This window comes from Oncorhynchus nerka, linkage group LG7, assembly GCF_034236695.1.
Source record: "Oncorhynchus nerka isolate Pitt River linkage group LG7, Oner_Uvic_2.0, whole genome shotgun sequence".
Classification (NCBI taxonomy): domain Eukaryota; kingdom Metazoa; phylum Chordata; class Actinopteri; order Salmoniformes; family Salmonidae; genus Oncorhynchus; species Oncorhynchus nerka.
This window is the reverse complement of record NC_088402.1, coordinates 4,498,120-4,516,314: the sequence shown is the minus strand read 5'-3', so window position 1 is coordinate 4,516,314 and position 18,195 is coordinate 4,498,120. Positions and strand designations below refer to the sequence as shown.

General features: G+C 37.4%; 1 protein-coding gene across 1 annotated transcript in view; it reads left to right on the top strand.

Annotated features, from left to right (window-relative positions):
* csmd2 (CUB and Sushi multiple domains 2) overlaps positions 1–18,195 on the top strand; it is a 726,975-nt gene that overhangs the window by 574,073 nt on the left and 134,707 nt on the right. Inside the window, exons 17-18 of the mRNA XM_065020074.1 lie at positions 1,054–1,242; positions 13,451–13,597. Of these exons, the coding sequence (XP_064876146.1) occupies positions 1,054–1,242; positions 13,451–13,597 (336 nt within the window). The remainder of the gene's footprint in view (positions 1–1,053; positions 1,243–13,450; positions 13,598–18,195) is intronic.

The window sequence follows — 18,195 nt, the reverse complement described above, 5'->3', positions numbered from 1 at the left end:
TCCCTGTCCCTGTCCCTGGTTTTTTCCCCTGGTCCTTTCCCCTGTCCCTTTCCCTGTCCCTTTCCCTGGTCCTTTCCCTGTCCCTTTCCCTGGTACTTTCCCCTGGTCCTTTCCCTGTCCCTTTCCCTGTCCCTTTCCCTGGTCCTTTCCCTGTCCTTTCCCTGTCCCTTTCCCTGGTCCTTTCCCTGTCCCTTTCCCTGTCCCTTTCCCTGGTCCTTTCCCTGTCCCTTTCCCCTGGTCCTTTCCCTGGTCCTTTCCCTGTCCCTTTCCCTGGTCCTTTCCCTGTCCCTTTCCCCTGGTCCTTTCCCCTGTCCCTTTCCCCTGGTCCTTTCCCTGGTCCTTTCCCCTGGTCCTTTCCCTGGTCCTTTCCCTGTCCCTTTCCCTGGTCCTTTCCCCTGGTCCTTTCCCTGGTCCTTTCCCTGTCCCTTTCCCTGGTCCTTTCCCTGGTCCTTTCCCTGTCCCTTTCCCCTGTCCCTTTCCCCTGGTCCTTTCCCTGGTCCTTTCCCTGTCCCTTTCCCTGGTCCTTTCCCTGTCCCTGTCCCTTTCCCTGGAGAAGTACTCCAGATATAACAAACTGACCCTAGCCTCCCGACACATAAACTACTGCAGCATAAATACTGGAGGCTGAGACAGGAGGGGTCAGGAGACACTGTGGCCCCATCCGATGACACCCCCGGACAGGGCCATTTGCAATGAGTGCTTTGGTGTTCCACTCCTATCAGTTGTCAAGGTGCACTTGACTAAATTGTCCAGTATTTGAGACTTAATCTAGACTTGACTGTTAGTGATTCAACTACAGTACATCACAACCAACGTTACTAAGGACTCTCCTCATGACACTTTCCTAGCTGCAAGTCTGTCAGGTCAAGATCACAGTCTGATAGTACCGATTTCAAGTATGCTCTCATTATTGACCACGTTTCCCCCTCTGTCTCCTCCCACAGTGATACCCAACACCTTACTCAATGCAAGTCCCTCAAGATATGAAAAAATAGCCCACAAAACAAACACTATCTACCTGTTGACTGACTGTCCCTCTATCTCCCCTCACAGTGACGTGTCCCATGAACGAGGTCCTAACAGCCTCCACGGGTGTCATCATGAGCCAGTCCCCCGGTAGCGGCTTCCCCCACTTTGAGTCCTGTTCCTGGGTGGTCAAGGTAGAGCCGGGCTACAACATCACATTTACTATACAACACTTCCAGACCAGCCGGCAGTTTGACGAGTTGGAGATCTTTGACGGTGAGTGTCTATTACTTTTTTAACGTTGTATATACTATCTGTATTGTGTATACTATCTGTATTGTTGGGTATACTACCTGTGTTGTTGTATATACTATCTGTGTTGTTGTGTATACTACCTGTGTTGTTGTGTATACTACCTGTATTGTTGTGTATACTACCTGTGTTGTTGTGTATACTACCTGTATTGTATATACTACCTGTATTGTTGTGTATACTATCTGTGTTGTTGTATATACTATCTGTATTGTATATACTACCTGTATTGTTGTGTATACTACCTGTGTTGTTGTGTATACTATCTGTGTTGTTGTATATACTATCTGTATTGTATATACTATCTGTGTTGTTGTATATACTATCTGTATTGTGTATACTATCTGTATTGTATATATACTGTGTTGTTGTGTATGTATCTGTATTGTTTATACTATCTGTGTTGTTGTATATACTACCTGTATTGTTGTGTATACTATCTGTGTTGTTGTATTATCTGTATTGTTGTATATACTATCTGTTGTTGTATATACTATCTGTATTGTATATATTATTGTGTATACTACCTGTATTGTTGTATATACTATTGTCTGTATTACCTGTGTTGTTGTGTATACTATGTATTGTTGTATATACTATCTGTGTTGTTGTATATACTATCTGTATTGTATATACTACCTGTATTGTTGTATATACTATCTGTATTGTTGTGTATACTATCTGTATTGTATATACTACCTGTATTGTTGTATATACTACCTGTATTGTTGTATATACTATCTGTATTGTATATACTATCTGTATTGTTGTATATACTATCTGTATTGTTGTATATACTATCTGTATTGTTGTGTATACTATCTGTTGTTGTATATACTACCTGTATTGTTGTGTATACTATCTGTGTTGTTGTGTATACTATCTGTGTTGTTGTATACTATCTGTATTGTATATACTATCTGTATTGTTGTGTATACTATCTGTGTTGTTGTGTATACTATCTGTGTTGTTGTATATACTATCTGTATTGTATATACTACCTGTATTGTTGTGTATACTACCTGTGTTGTTGTATATACTACTATTGTTGTGTATACTATCTGTGTTGTGTATACTATCTGTGTTGTTGTATATATCTGTATTGTATATCTGTATTGTTGTGTATACTATCTGTGTTGTTGTGTATACTATCTGTGTTGTTGTATATACTATCTGTATTGTATATCTGTATTGTTGTATATACTACCTGTGTTGTTGTGTATACTATCTGTGTTGTTGTGTATACTATCTGTGTTGTTGTATATACTACCTGTATTGTTGTATATACTATCTGTGTTGTTGTATATACTATCTGTATTGTATATACTACCTGTGTTGTTGTATATACTATCTGTGTTGTTGTATATACTACCTGTATTGTTGTGTATACTATCTGTGTTGTTGTATATACTATCTGTATTGTATATACTACCTGTGTTGTTGTATATACTATCTGTGTTGTTGTGTATACTATCTGTGTTGTTGTATATACTATCTGTATTGTATATACTATCTGTATTGTATATACTACCTGTATTGTTGTATATACTATCTGTGTTGTTGTATATACTACCTGTATTGTATATACTACCTGTATTGTTGTATATACTATCTGTGTTGTTGTATATACTATCTGTGTTGTTGTATATACTATCTGTATTGTTGTGTATACTATCTGTGTTGTTGTATATACTATCTGTATTGGTGTATATACTACCTGTATTGTTGTATATACTATCTGTATTGTATATACTATCTGTATTGTATATACCACCTGTGTTGTTGTATATACTATCTGTATTGTATATACTACCTGTATTGTTGTATATACTATCTGTATTGTATATACTATCTGTATTGTATATACTATCTGTATTGTATATTATCTGTATTGTATATCTATCTGTATTGTATATACTATCTGTGTTGTTGTATATACTACCTGTATTGTTGTATATACTATCTGTGTTGTTGTATATACCACCTGTGTTGTTGTATATACTATCTGTATTGTATATACTATCTGTATTGTATATACTATCTGTATTGTATATACTATCTGTATTGTGTATACTATCTGTGTTGTTGTGTATACTATCTGTATTGTGTATACTATCTGTGTTGTTGTGTATACTACCTGTATTGTTGTATATACTACCTGTATTGTTGTATATACTATCTGTATTGTTGTGTATACTATCTGTATTGTTGTATATACTATCTGTGTTGTTGTATATATATCTGTACCTATCTGTATTGTTGTATATACTATCTGTATTGTTGTATATACTATCTGTGTTGTTGTATATACTATCTGTATTGTATATACTATCTGTATTGTTGTATATACTATCTGTATTGTTGTATATACTACCTGTGTTGTTGTGTATACTACCTGTGTTGTTGTGTATACTATCTGTATTGTGTATACTATCTGTATTGTTGGGTATACTACCTGTGTTGTTGTATATACTATCTGTGTTGTTGTGTATACTACCTGTGTTGTTGTGTATACTACCTGTATTGTTGTGTATACTACCTGTGTTGTTGTGTATACTATATTGTATATACTACCTGTATTGTTGTGTATACTATCTGTGTTGTTGTATATACTATCTGTATTGTATATACTACCTGTATTGTTGTGTATACTACCTGTGTTGTTGTGTATACTATCTGTGTTGTTGTATATACTATCTGTATTGTATATACTATCTGTGTTGTTGTATATACTATCTGTATTGTGTATACTATCTGTATTGTATATACTACCTGTGTTGTTGTGTATACTATCTGTATTGTTTATACTATCTGTGTTGTTGTATATACTACCTGTATTGTTGTGTATACTATCTGTGTTGTTGTATATACTATCTGTATTGTTGTATATACTACCTGTGTTGTTGTATATACTATCTGTATTGTATATACTACCTGTGTTATTGTGTATATACCTGTATTGTTGTATATACTCTGTATTGTTGTGTATACTACCTGTGTTGTTGTGTATACTAGCTGTATTGTTGTATATACTACTATCTGTATTGTATATACTATCTGTATTGTTGTATATACTACCTGTATTGTTGTGTATACTATCTGTATTGTATATACTACCTGTATTGTGTATATACTACCTGTATTGTTGTATATATACTGTATTGTATATACTCTGTATTGTTGTATATACTATCTGTATTGTTGTATATACTATCTGTATTGTTGTGTATACTACCTGTGTTGTTGTATATACTACCTGTATTGTTGTGTATATATCTACTATCTGTGTTGTTGTATATACTATCTGTATTGTATATACTACCTGTATTGTTGTGTATACTATCTGTGTTGTTATATACTATCTGTGTTGTTGTATATACTATCTGTATTGTATATACTACCTGTATTGTTGTGTATACTACCTGTGTTGTTGTATATACTACCTGTATTGTTGTGTATACTATCTGTGTTGTTGTGTATACTATCTGTGTTGTTGTATTTACTATCTGTATTGTATATACTACCTGTATTGTTGTGTATACTATCTGTGTTGTTGTGTATACTATCTGTGTTGTTGTATATACTATCTGTATTGTATATACTACCTGTATTGTTGTGTATACTACCTGTGTTGTTGTGTATACTATCTGTGTTGTTGTGTATACTATCTGTGTTGTTGTATATACTATCTGTATTGTTGTGTATACTATCTGTGTTGTTGTATATACTATCTGTATTGTATATACTACCTGTGTTGTTGTATATACTATCTGTGTTGTTGTATATACTACCTGTATTGTTGTGTATACTATCTGTGTTGTTGTATATACTATCTGTATTGTATATACTACCTGTGTTGTTGTATATACTATCTGTGTTGTTGTGTATACTATCTGTGTTGTTGTATATACTATCTGTATTGTATATACTATCTGTATTGTATATACTACCTGTATTGTTGTATATACTATCTGTGTTGTTGTATATACTATCTGTATTGTATATACTACCTGTATTGTTGTATATACTATCTGTGTTGTTGTATATACTATCTGTGTTGTTGTATATACTATCTGTATTGTTGTGTATACTATCTGTGTTGTTGTATATACTATCTGTATTTGTATATACTACCTGTATTGTTGTATATACTATCTGTATTGTATATACTATCTGTATTGTATATACCACCTGTGTTGTTGTATATACTATCTGTATTGTATATACTACCTGTATTGTTGTATATACTATCTGTATTGTATATACTATCTGTATTGTATATACTATCTGTATTGTATATACTATCTGTATTGTATATACTATCTGTATTGTGTATACTATCTGTGTTGTTGTATATACTACCTGTATTGTTGTATATACTATCTGTGTTGTTGTACCTGTGTTGTTGTATATACTATCTGTATTGTATATACTATCTGTATTGTATATACTATCTGTATTGTATATACTATCTGTATTTGTATACTATCTGTGTTGTTGTGTATACTATCTGTATTGTGTATACTATCTGTGTTGTTGTGTATACTACCTGTATTGTTGTATATACTACCTGTATTGTTGTATATACTATCTGTATTGTTGTGTATACTATCTGTATTGTTGTATATACTATCTGTGTTGTTGTATATACTATCTGTATTGTATATACTATCTGTATTGTTGTATATACTATCTGTATTGTATATACTACCTGTGTTGTTGTGTATACTACCTGTGTTGTTGTGTATACTATCTGTATTGTATATACTATCTGTATTGTTGTGTATACTACCTGTATTGTATATACTATTGTTGTGTATACTATCTGTGTTGTTGTGTATACTATCTGTGTTGTTGTATATACTATCTGTATTGTATATACTACCTGTATTGTTGTGTATACTATCTGTGTTGTTGTGTTGCTATCTGTGTTGTTGTATATACTATCTGTATTGTATATACTACCTGTATTGTTGTGTATACTACCTGTGTTGTTGTATATATACCTGTATTGTTGTGTATACTATCTGTGTTGTTGTGTATACTATCTGTGTTGTTGTATATACTATCTGTATTGTATATACTACCTGTATTGTTGTGTATACTATCTGTGTTGTTGTGTATACTATCTGTGTTGTTGTATATACTATCTGTATTGTATATACTACCTGTATTGTTGTGTATACTATCTGTGTTGTTGTATATACTACCTGTATTGTTGTGTATACTATCTGTGTTGTTGTATATACTATCTGTATTGTATATACTACCTGTGTTGTTGTATATACTATCTGTGTTGTTGTATATACTACCTGTATTGTTGTGTATACTATCTGTGTTGTTGTATATACTATCTGTATTGTATATACTACCTGTGTTGTTGTATATACTATATGTGTTGTTGTATATACTATCTGTATTGTATATACTACCTGTATTGTTGTATATACTACCTGTATTGTTGTATATACTACCTGTGTTATTGTGTATACTATCTGTGTTGTTGTATATACTATCTGTGTTGTTGTGTATACTATCTGTGTTGTTGTGTATACTATCTGTATTGTTGTGTATACTATCTATGTTGTTGTATATACATCTGTGTTGTTGTATATACTATCTGTGTTGTTGTGTATACTATCTGTGTTGTTGTATATACCATCTGTGTTGTTGTATATACTATCTGTGTTGTTGTATATACTATCTGTATTGTATATACTACCTGTATTGTTGTATATACTACCTGTATTGTTGTATGCCCTACCTGTGTTATTGTGTATACTATCTGTGTTGTTGTATATACTATCTGTGTTGTTGTGTATACTATCTGTGTTGTTGTATATACTATCTGTATTGTATATACTACCTGTATTGTTGTATATACTACCTGTATTGTTGTATATACTACCTGTGTTATTGTGTATACTATCTGTGTTGTTGTATATACTACCTGTGTTGTTGTGTATACTATCTGTGTTGTTGTGTATACTACCTGTATTGTTGTATATTATCTGTGTTGTTGTATATACTATCTGTGTTGTTGTGTATACTATCTGTATTGTGTATACTACCTGTATTGTTGTGTATACTATCTGTGTTGTTGTATATACTACCTGTATTGCTGTGTATACTATCTGTATTGTGTATACTACCTGTATTGTTGTGTATACTATCTGTGTTGTTGTATATACTACCTGTATTGTTGTGTATACTACCTGTATTGTTGTATATACTACCTGTATTGTTGTGTATACTATCTGTGTTGTTGTATATACTACCTGTATTGTTGTATATACTATCTGTGTTGTTGTATATACTTGTATTGTGTATATACTATCTGTGTTGTTGTATATACTATCTGTATTGTTGTGTATACTATCTGTGTTGTTGTGTATTGTTGTATATACTATCTGTGTTGTTGTATATACTATCTGTGTTGTTGTATATACTATCTGTGTTGTTGTGTATACTATCTGTATTGGTGTATATACTACCTGTATTGTTGTATATACTATCTGTATTGTATATACTATCTGTATTGTATATACCACCTGTGTTGTTGTATATACTATCTGTATTGTATATACTACCTGTATTGTTGTATATACTATCTGTATTGTATATACTATCTGTATTGTATATACTATCTGTATTGTATATACTATCTGTATTGTATATACTATCTGTATTGTGTATACTATCTGTGTTGTTGTATATACTACCTGTATTGTTGTATATACTATCTGTGTTGTTGTATATACCACCTGTGTTGTTGTATATACTATCTGTATTGTATATACGATCTGTATTGTATATACTATCTGTATTGTATATACTATCTGTATTGTATATACTATCTGTATTGTGTATACTATCTGTGTTGTTGTATATACTACCTGTATTGTTGTATATACTATCTGTATTGTTGTATATACTATCTGTGTTGTTGTGTATACTATCTGTGTTGTTGTGTATACTATCTGTATTGTTGTAATTCCTATCTGTATTGTTGTGTATACTATCTGTATTGTATATACTACCTGTATTGTTGTATATACTATCTGTATTGTATATACTATCTGTATTGTATATACTATCTGTATTGTATATACTATCTGTATTGTTGTGTATACTATCTGTATTGTATATACTACCTGTATTGTTGTATATACTATCTGTATTGTATATACTATCTGTATTGTATATACTATCTGTATTTATTGTATATACTATCTGTGTTGTATATACTATCTGTATTGTATATACTATCTCATTGTATATACTATCTGTGTGTTGTATATACTACCTGTATTGTTGTGTATACTACCTGTATTGTGTATACTGTCTGTGTTGTTGTATATACTATCTGTGTTGTTGTATATACTACCTGTATTGTTGTGTATACTATCTGTGTTGTTGTATATACTATCTGTATTGTATATACTACCTGTGTTGTTGTATATACTATATGTGTTGTTGTATATACTATCTGTATTGTATATACTACCTGTATTGTTGTATATACTACCTGTATTGTTGTATATACTACCTGTGTTATTTGTATACTATCTGTGTTGTTGTATATACTATCTGTGTTGTTGTGTATACTATCTGTGTTGTTGTGTATACTATCTGTATTGTTGTGTATACTATCTATGTTGTTGTATATACTATCTGTGTTGTTGTATATACTATCTGTGTTGTTGTGTATACTATCTGTGTTGTTGTATATACTATCTGTGTTGTTGTATATACTATCTGTAATATACTATCTGTATTGTATATACTACCTGTATTGTTGTATATACTACCTGTATTGTTATATATACTACCTGTGTTATTGTGTATACTATCTGTGTTGTTGTATATACTATCTGTGTTGTTGTGTATACTATCTGTGTTGTTGTATATACTATCTGTATTGTATATACTACCTGTATTGTTGTATATACTACCTGTATTGTTGTATATACTACCTGTTATTGTGTATACTATCTGTGTTGTTGTATATACTACCTGTGTTGTTGTGTATACTATCTGTGTTGTTGTGTATACTACCTGTATTGTTGTATATACTATCTGTGTTGTTGTATATACTATCTGTGTTGTTGTGTATACTATCTGTATTGTGTATACTACCTGTATTGTTGTGTATACTATCTGTGTTGTTGTATATACTACCTGTATTGCTGTGTATACTATCTGTATTGTGTATACTACCTGTATTGTTGTGTATACTATCTGTGTTGTTGTATATACTACCTGTATTGTTGTGTATATACCTGTATTGTTGTATATATACCTGTATGTGTATATACTGTGTTGTTGTATATATCTGTATTGTTGTATATACTATCTGTGTTGTTGTATATACTCTGTATTGTTGTATATACTATCTGTGTTGTTGTATATACTATCTGTATTGTTGTGTATACTATCTGTGTTGTTGTATATACTACCTGTATTGTTGTATATACTATCTGTGTTGTTGTATATACTATCTGTGTTGTTGTATATACTATCTGTGTTGTTGTGTATACTATCTGTATTGGTGTATATATCTGTATTGTTGTATATACTATCTGTATTGTATATACTATCTGTATTGTATATACCACCTGTGTTGTTGTATATACTATCTGTATTGTATATACTACCTGTATTGTTGTATATACTATCTGTATTGTATATACTATCTGTATTGTATATACTATCTGTATTGTATATACTATCTGTATTGTATATACTATCTGTATTGTGTATACTATCTGTGTTGTTGTATATACTACCTGTATTGTTGTATATACTATCTGTGTTGTTGTATATACCACCTGTGTTGTTGTATATACTATCTGTATTGTATATACGATCTGTATTGTATATACTATCTGTATTGTATATACTATCTGTATTGTATATACTATCTGTATTGTGTATACTATCTGTGTTGTTGTATATACTACCTGTATTGTTGTATATACTATCTGTATTGTTGTATATACTATCTGTGTTGTTGTGTATACTATCTGTGTTGTTGTGTATACTATCTGTATTGTTGTAATTCCTATCTGTATTGTTGTGTATACTATCTGTATTGTATATACTACCTGTATTGTTGTATATACTATCTGTATTGAATTGTATATACTATCTGTATTGTATATACTATCTGTATTGTTGTGTATACTATCTGTATTGTATATACCTGTATTGTTGTATATACTATCTGTATTGTATATACTATCTGATTGTATATACTATCTGTATTGTATATACTATCTGTGTTGTATATACTATCTGTATTGTATATACTATCTGTATTGTATATACTATCTGTGTTGTTGTATATACTACCTGTATTGTTGTGTATACTACCTGTATTGTTGTGTATACTGTCTGTGTTGTTGTATATACTACCTGTATTGTTGTATATACTACCTGTGTTGTTGTGTATACTGTCTGTGTTGTTGTATATACTGCCTGTATTGTTGTATATACTGCCTGTATTGTTGTATATACTGCCTGTATTGTTGTAATTCCTAACTGTATTGTTGTATATACTGCCTGTATTGTTGTATATACTGCCTGTATTGTTGTAATTCCTAACTGTATATACTGCCTGTCTATACTACCTGTGTTGCTGTACAGCAATCTTTAAGTCATACCACAGATTCTCAATTGGATTGAGGTCTGGGCTTTGACTAGGCCATTCCAAGACATTTAAATGTTTCCCCTTAAACCACTCGAGTGTTGCTTTAGCTGTATGCTTAGGGTCATTGTCCTGCTGGAAGGTGAACCTCCGTCCCAGTCTCAAAACTCTGGAAGACTGAAACAGGTTTCCCTCATTTAGTTTCCCTTATTTAGCGCCATCCATCATTCCTTCATTTCTGAGCAGGTATTTGTGCCCCTTGCTTGGTTGTGCCCCTTGCTTGGTTGTGCCCCTTGCTTGGTTGTGCCCCTTGCTTGGTTGTGCCCCTTGCTTGGTTGTGCCCCTTGCTTGGTTGTGCCGCTTGCTTGGTTGTGCCCCTTGCTTGGTTGTGCCCCTTGCTTGGTTGTGCCCCTTGCTTGGTTGTGCCCCTTGCTTAGTGGTGTTGCAGACTCTGGGCCCTTTCAGAGCAGGTGTGTGTATATATACTGAGCTCATGTGACACTGAGATTGCATATTGGTGGACTTTATTTAAACTAATTATGTGACTTCTGAAGGTAATTGGTTGCACTGTATGTATACAGTTGAAGTCGGAAGTTTACATACACCTTAGACAAATACAGTTTAAACTCAGTTTTTCACCATCCTGACATTTAATCCAATAAACAATTCCCTGTCTTAGGTCAGTTAGGATCACCACTTTATTTTTAAGAATGTGAAATGTCAGAATAATAGTAGAGAGAATGATTTATTTGTGTATCGCTGAGGCTAGGGTTCGTGCAGATATCCAAGGATCATGCGACATCTAGAAAGAGACTGAGGAAATAAATGATTGATATCGATATATTATTGTGTTAATTCGGGAAACGGTAACTCATTAAATAAACTTTTCCCGTGGTGCCCCAAATTAAAAAATAATTAATTGTTACATTATTAATTTAATTGAGTAGTAATTAAACGTTGGGGGTAATTATTCAATAAATAGCAGTCATCACTTCACGACACTACTCATCGTCAAACCACCATGCATAGTCTCTCTCGCATCGTGATTGTAGGGCTGAATGATGTACAATGAGCAGATCGTAGAGCGCCCTCTACAGGCAACAATTAAAACATTCAAAAAAAAACATTCAGAAAAATACTAGAAATGAGCAGACGTATTTGTTGATGTTATGTATATAATATGGCCACTTTATTAGTGGAAACAAATATTTATTTGAAAGGCTAATGTCGGTCTGACTCTACACACTACCAACCTCTCTAAAGACCTGGGTGAACTGGAGAGAAATGGTCTGACTCTACACACTACCAACCTCTCTAAAGATGTGGGTGAACTGGAGAGAAATGGTCTGACTCTACACACTACCAACCTCTCTAAAGATGTGGGTGAACTGGAGAGAAATGGTCTGACTCTACACACTACCAACCTCTCTAAAGATGTGGGTGAACTGGAGAGAAATGGTCTGACTCTACACACTACCAACCTCTCTAAAGACCTGGGTGAGCTGGAGAGAAATGGTCTGACTCTACACACTACCAACCTCTCTAAAGACGTGGGTGAGCTGGAGAGAAATGGTGTTACTGAATTCTGATTCTCTTTTTTAATCTTCCAACGAGCGGGGGAGAGAACAGACGTGTAAAGCCCTTGTGGGCTGCCAAACAGAGTGTGGATCGTTGGATTCTTGGATGGGAATCTGTTTCTCACTTCCCAGCTGCTATCTCTGCCATAGCAGCATGGGACCAAACTACACGGACGAGTACATTGGCAAAGCCTCAATAGAAAGAGCTTCTTTTGATTTAGGAGTTGACAGCTCCTGCTAACATGACAGACCACTAGAACTAGCATGTGTAGACGTGAAACCACACGCTAAACACCTCAAGGCATTGGAATCCTCCCCCAACTGGTCGAGCTGACCAGGATGACACTACTGATCATGTCTAAACAGTTATGGACCCCATTTCGAAAGGACCATGAAAAGGAGTCACACCATCAATGTTTATGAGGTGTCATATGAACCCAGGGTTGTTAGAGCCTCATTATGAGATGTAATTTAAACCCAGGGTTGTTAGAGGTTCATGATGTCATTTAAACCCAGGGTTGTTAGAGGTTCATGACGTCATTTAAACCCAGGGTTGTTAGAGGTTCATGATGTCATTTAAACCCAGGGTTGTTGGAGGTTCATGATGTCATTTAAACCCAGGGTTGTTAGAGGTTCATGATGTCATTTAAACCCAGGGTTGTTGGAGGTTCATGATGTCATTTAAACCCAGGGTTGTTAGAGGTTCATGATGTCATATGAACCCAGGGTTGTTAGAGGTTCATGATGTCATATGAACCCAGGGTTGTTGGAGGAAGGGTTAGATGTAGGGTTGTAATGTGATGATGCAGTGTGTATTGTACGTCGTTGTGATTAGTGGAGTGATGGTATGTGATGCATCATTATGGGGGGATAGTGTATGGAGGAAGTCACATTTAAAGTAAGACAATAAGTCCAAGTCTCTCTTTCTCTTATCTAATCTATACAGGTCCGTCCAGACAGAGTCCTCTCCTGGTCACTCTGAGTGGAAACTACTCGTCTCCTCTCAGCATCACCAGCTCTAACAACAAGGTCTACCTCCACTGGTCCTTCGACCACACCACCAGCCACAAAGGCTTCCGCATACGATACTCAGGTGAGTCCATGAAGTGTGTGTGTGTGTGTGTGTGTGTGTGTGTGTCTGTGTGTGTGTGTGTGTGTCTGTGTCTGTGTCTGTGTGTGTGTGTGTGTGTGTGTGTGTGTGTGTCTGTCTGTCTGTCTGTCTGTCTGTCTGTCTGTCTGTCTGTCTGTCTGTCTGTCTGTCTGTCTGTCTGTCTGTCTGTCTGTCTGTCTGTCTGTCTGTCTGTCTGTCTGTCTGTCTGTGTCTGTGTCTGTGTCTGTGTCTCTGTCTCTGTCTGTCTGTGTGTGTCTGTGTCTGTGTGTGTGTGTGTCTGTGTGTCTGTCTGTGTCTGTGTGTCTGTGTGTGTCTCCAACAGGTGGTCTCATGTTTAAACCCTGCGTGGGTTGTTGTTCTGGTCTCTTTCCCTCCTAAAGATGAAGGATGTGTTGATATAGGGACACCTGCATTACGTCGGATGAGCTATCGCCGTATCAATATTTAAAGAGCTCCCTCTGTTACGTATCAACACTCCTCAGGCAGATTGACTAATCACCCCTCCATCCCTCCGTCTCTCACCACAGTCCTCCTTGCATCTGTACCGCCATCCCTCCCTCCCTCTCTCACCAGAGTCCTCCTTGCATCTGTACCGCCATCCCTCCCTCCCTCTCTCACCAGAGTCCTCCTTGCATCTGTACCGCCATCCCTCCCTCCCCTCTCTCACCAGAGTCCTCCTTGCATCTGTACCGCCATCCCTCCCTCCCTCTCTCACCAGAGTCCTCCTTGCATCTGTACCGCCATCCCTCCCTCCCTCTCTCACCAGAGTCCTCCTTGCATCTGTACCGCCATCCCTCCCTCCCTCTCTCACCAGAGTCCTCCTTGCATCTGTACCGCCATCCCTCCCTCCCTCTCTCACCAGAGTCCTCCTTGCATCTGTACCGCCATCCCTCCCTCCCTCTCTCACCAGAGTCCTCCCATCCTGCCTCTCTCACCTCCTCCCCGGCCGGATGTTGTTCTTTCACCCCCACCATCAAAGGTAGTGCACTATGTAGGGGAGATCTCCTCTCAGGTTGGTTGAGTTAGTGGCAAGCATCTCCTCTCAGGTTGGTTGAGTTAGTGGCAGGCAGTAGCTATCAGGTTGGTTGAGTTAGTGGCAGGCATCCCCTCTCAGGTTGGCTGAGTTAGTGGCAGACAGTAGCTATCAGGTTGGTTGAGTTAGTGGCAGGCAGTAGCTATCAGGTTGGTTGAGTTAGTCAGGTTGGTTGAGTTAGTGGCAGGCAGTAGCTATCAGGTTGGTTGAGTTAGTGGCAGTAGCTCCTCTCAGGTTGGCTGAGGCAGTAGCTATCAGGTTGGTTGAGGTAGTGGCAGACAGTAGCTCTGAGTTAGTGGCAGGCATCTCCTCTCAGGTTGGTTGAGTTAGTCAGGATGGTTGAGTTAGTGGCAGGCAGTAGCTATCAGGTTGGTTGAGTTAGTGGCAGGCAGTAGCTATCAGGTTGGTTGAGTTAGTGGCAGGCAGCAGCTCATAGGATGGCTGAGTTAGTGGCAGACATCTCCTCTCAGGTTGGCTGAGTTAGTGGCAGGCATCTCCTCTCAGGTTGGTTGAGTTAGTGGCAGGCATCTCCTCTCAGGTTGGCTGAGTTAGTGTCAGGCATCTCCTCACAGGTTGGCTGAGTTAGTGGCAGACAGCAGCTCATAGGTTGGCTGAGTTAGTGGCAGGCATCCCCTCTCAGGTTGGTTGAGGTAGTGGCAGACAGTAGTTCTCAGGTTGGTTGAGGTAGTGGCAGGCAGTAGCTATCAGGTTGGTTGAGTTAGTGGCAGGCATCCCCTCTCAGGTTGGCTGAGTTAGTGGCAGACAGTAGTTCTCAGGTTGGTTGGCTTCATCAATATGGACTTGCCTTCTGTAAGGAACCTCAGTGGGAACCAGACAGATGGCAGGAACCAGATTCTACGTTTTCTTTTCTTTATCAATCCATCTTTTATCTCCATGGCCCTTTGTCATCTTCCATCACCAGCTGTAGGAACACACCTGCTCCCTCGCTCCCTCACTCCCTCGCTCCCTCGCTCCCTCGTTCCCTCGTTCCCTCGCTCCCTCGCTCCCTCGTTCCCTCGCTCCCTCGTTCCTTCGCTCCCTCTCGCTCCCTCATTCCCTCGCTCCTCGCTCCCTCGTTCCCTCGCTCCCTCGCTCCCTCGTTCGCTCCTCGCTCCCTCTCCTTCGCTCCTCGCTCCCTCGTTCCCTCGCTCCCTCTCACCCTCGCTCCCTCTCACCTTCGCTCCCTCTCACCTCCTCCTCGCTCCCTCTCCTCCTCGCTCCCTCCCTTTTCTTCATCTTTTTTTTTTCTGTTCCCTTTCTTCCGTCCCCGGCTACTTTGGTTCTCTTATCTAACACCTATTGAATATGATCTGGTGTTTTTCAGTGCTGAATCCCCTACGGGGTTCCCTTATCTAACACCTATTGAATATGATCTGGTGTTTTACAGTGCTGAATCCCCATTCGGGGTTCCCTTATCTAACACCTATTGAATATGATCTGGTGTTTTACAGTGCTGAATCATATCTAACACCTATTGAATATACTGGTTGTTTTACAGTGGTTCCTCTTATCTAACACCTATTGAATATGATCCCAGTGCTGAATCCCCATTACGGGGTTCTCTTATCTAACACCTATTGAATATGATCTGGTGTTTTACAGTGCTGAATCCCTCGCGGGGTTCCCTTATCTAACACCTATTGAATATGATCTGGTGTTTTACAGTGCTGAATCCCCATTACGGGGTTCCCTTATCTAACACCTATTGAATATGATCTGGTGTTTTACAGTGCTGAATTTTCTGTTCACCTATTGAATATTCTGGTGTTTTACGTGCTACTACGGGGTTCTCTTATCTAACACCTATTGAATATGATCTGGTGTTTTACAGTGCTGTTACGGGGTTCCTTATCACCTATTGAATATGATCTGGTGTTTTACAGTGCTGAATCCCCATTACGGGGTTCTCTTATCTAACACCTATTGAATATGATCTGGTGTTTTACAGTGCTGAATCCCCATTACGGGGTTCTCTTATCTAACACCTATTGAATATGATCTGGTGGTGCTGAATCCCATTACGGGGTTCTCTTATCTAACACCTATTGAATATGATCTGGTGTTTTACAGTGCTGAATCCCCATTACTGGTGTTTTACAGGGTTCTCTTATCACCTATTGAATATGATCTGGTGTTTTACAGTGCTGAATCCCCATTACGGGGTTCCCTTATCTAACACCTATTGAATATGATCTGGTGTTTTACAGTGCTGAATCCCCATTACGGGGTTCCCTTATCTAACACCTATTGAATATGATCTGGTGTTTTACAGTGCTGAATCCCCATTACGGGGTTCCCTTATCTAACACCTATTGAATATGATCTGGTGTTTTACAGTTGAATCCCCATTACGGGGTAACACCTATTGAATCCAGTGCTGAATCCCCATTTATTGAATATGATCTGGTGTTTTACAGGGTTTGGGGGTTCTCTTATCTAACACCTATTGAATATGATCTGGTGTTTTACAGTGCTGAATCCCCATTACGGGGTTCCTTATCTAACACCTATTGAATATGATCTGGTGTTTTACAGTGCTGAATCCCCATTACGGGGTTCCCTTATCTAACACCTATTGAATATGATCTGGTGTTTTACAGTGCTGAATCCCCATTACGGGGTTCTCTTATCACCTATTGAATATGATCTGGTGTTTTACAGTGCTGAATCCCCATTACGGGGTTCTCTTATCACCTATTCCCCACCAATACAACAAAATAATGTTCTGCCTCTGTGAAAGAATTGGTTTGAGAGAGAGCTACAGAGGCCCATAAACTGCTTATACAATCACTCGGTTAACAACGAACGGCCATAACGTTTTACACCGTAGGGGAATCTGAATTTTCTGTTCGTTGCGTTGGATGGGATACAGCGTTTCGGGTCCAGAATTAGCATTTTTATGGAGATATTTATAGCAATATAGTCATTGAGATTAGCCGTAATGAATGATACGCTTTTCTGTGTTCGTGGTCCACTTCCTCGCTCATCTCCCCTGCGTGCAATGCCACACTTCACGTCACACGTTATCATTCCAATGGGTTTCATCTCAAATTCCTTCTCCTCTGACGTAGCTGCTCTACTGCTGTGTGTGTGTGTGTGTGTGTGTGTGTGTGTGTGTGTGTGTGTGTGTGTGTGTGTGTGTGTGTGTGTGTGTGTGTGTGTGTGTGTGTGTGTGTGTGTGTGTGTGTGTGTGTGTGTGTGTGTGTGTGAGTGTGTGTCCATGTCCGTCCAGCAGTCTATATTTCAGATCCCCATTTAGTCCGAGAGAAACCCAACCCCAGACGTGTTGCATCACTCAGAATGGGATTGTTACATTAGTATATTTAGCTGGCTACCAAAAACCAATATAGGATGTTTTTATATTGTGTATTTAGACATGTTAGGATCTCTGGCCTCAGTCTAGCATCCATTTCTGTTTCTCTCTCTCTCTCTCTCTCCCCTCTCTCCCTCTCTCTCCCCTCTCTCCCTCTCTCTCTCTCTCTCTCTCTCTCTCTCTCTCTCTCTCTCTCTCTCTCTCTCTCTCTCTCTCTGTCTGTCCCTCTCTCTC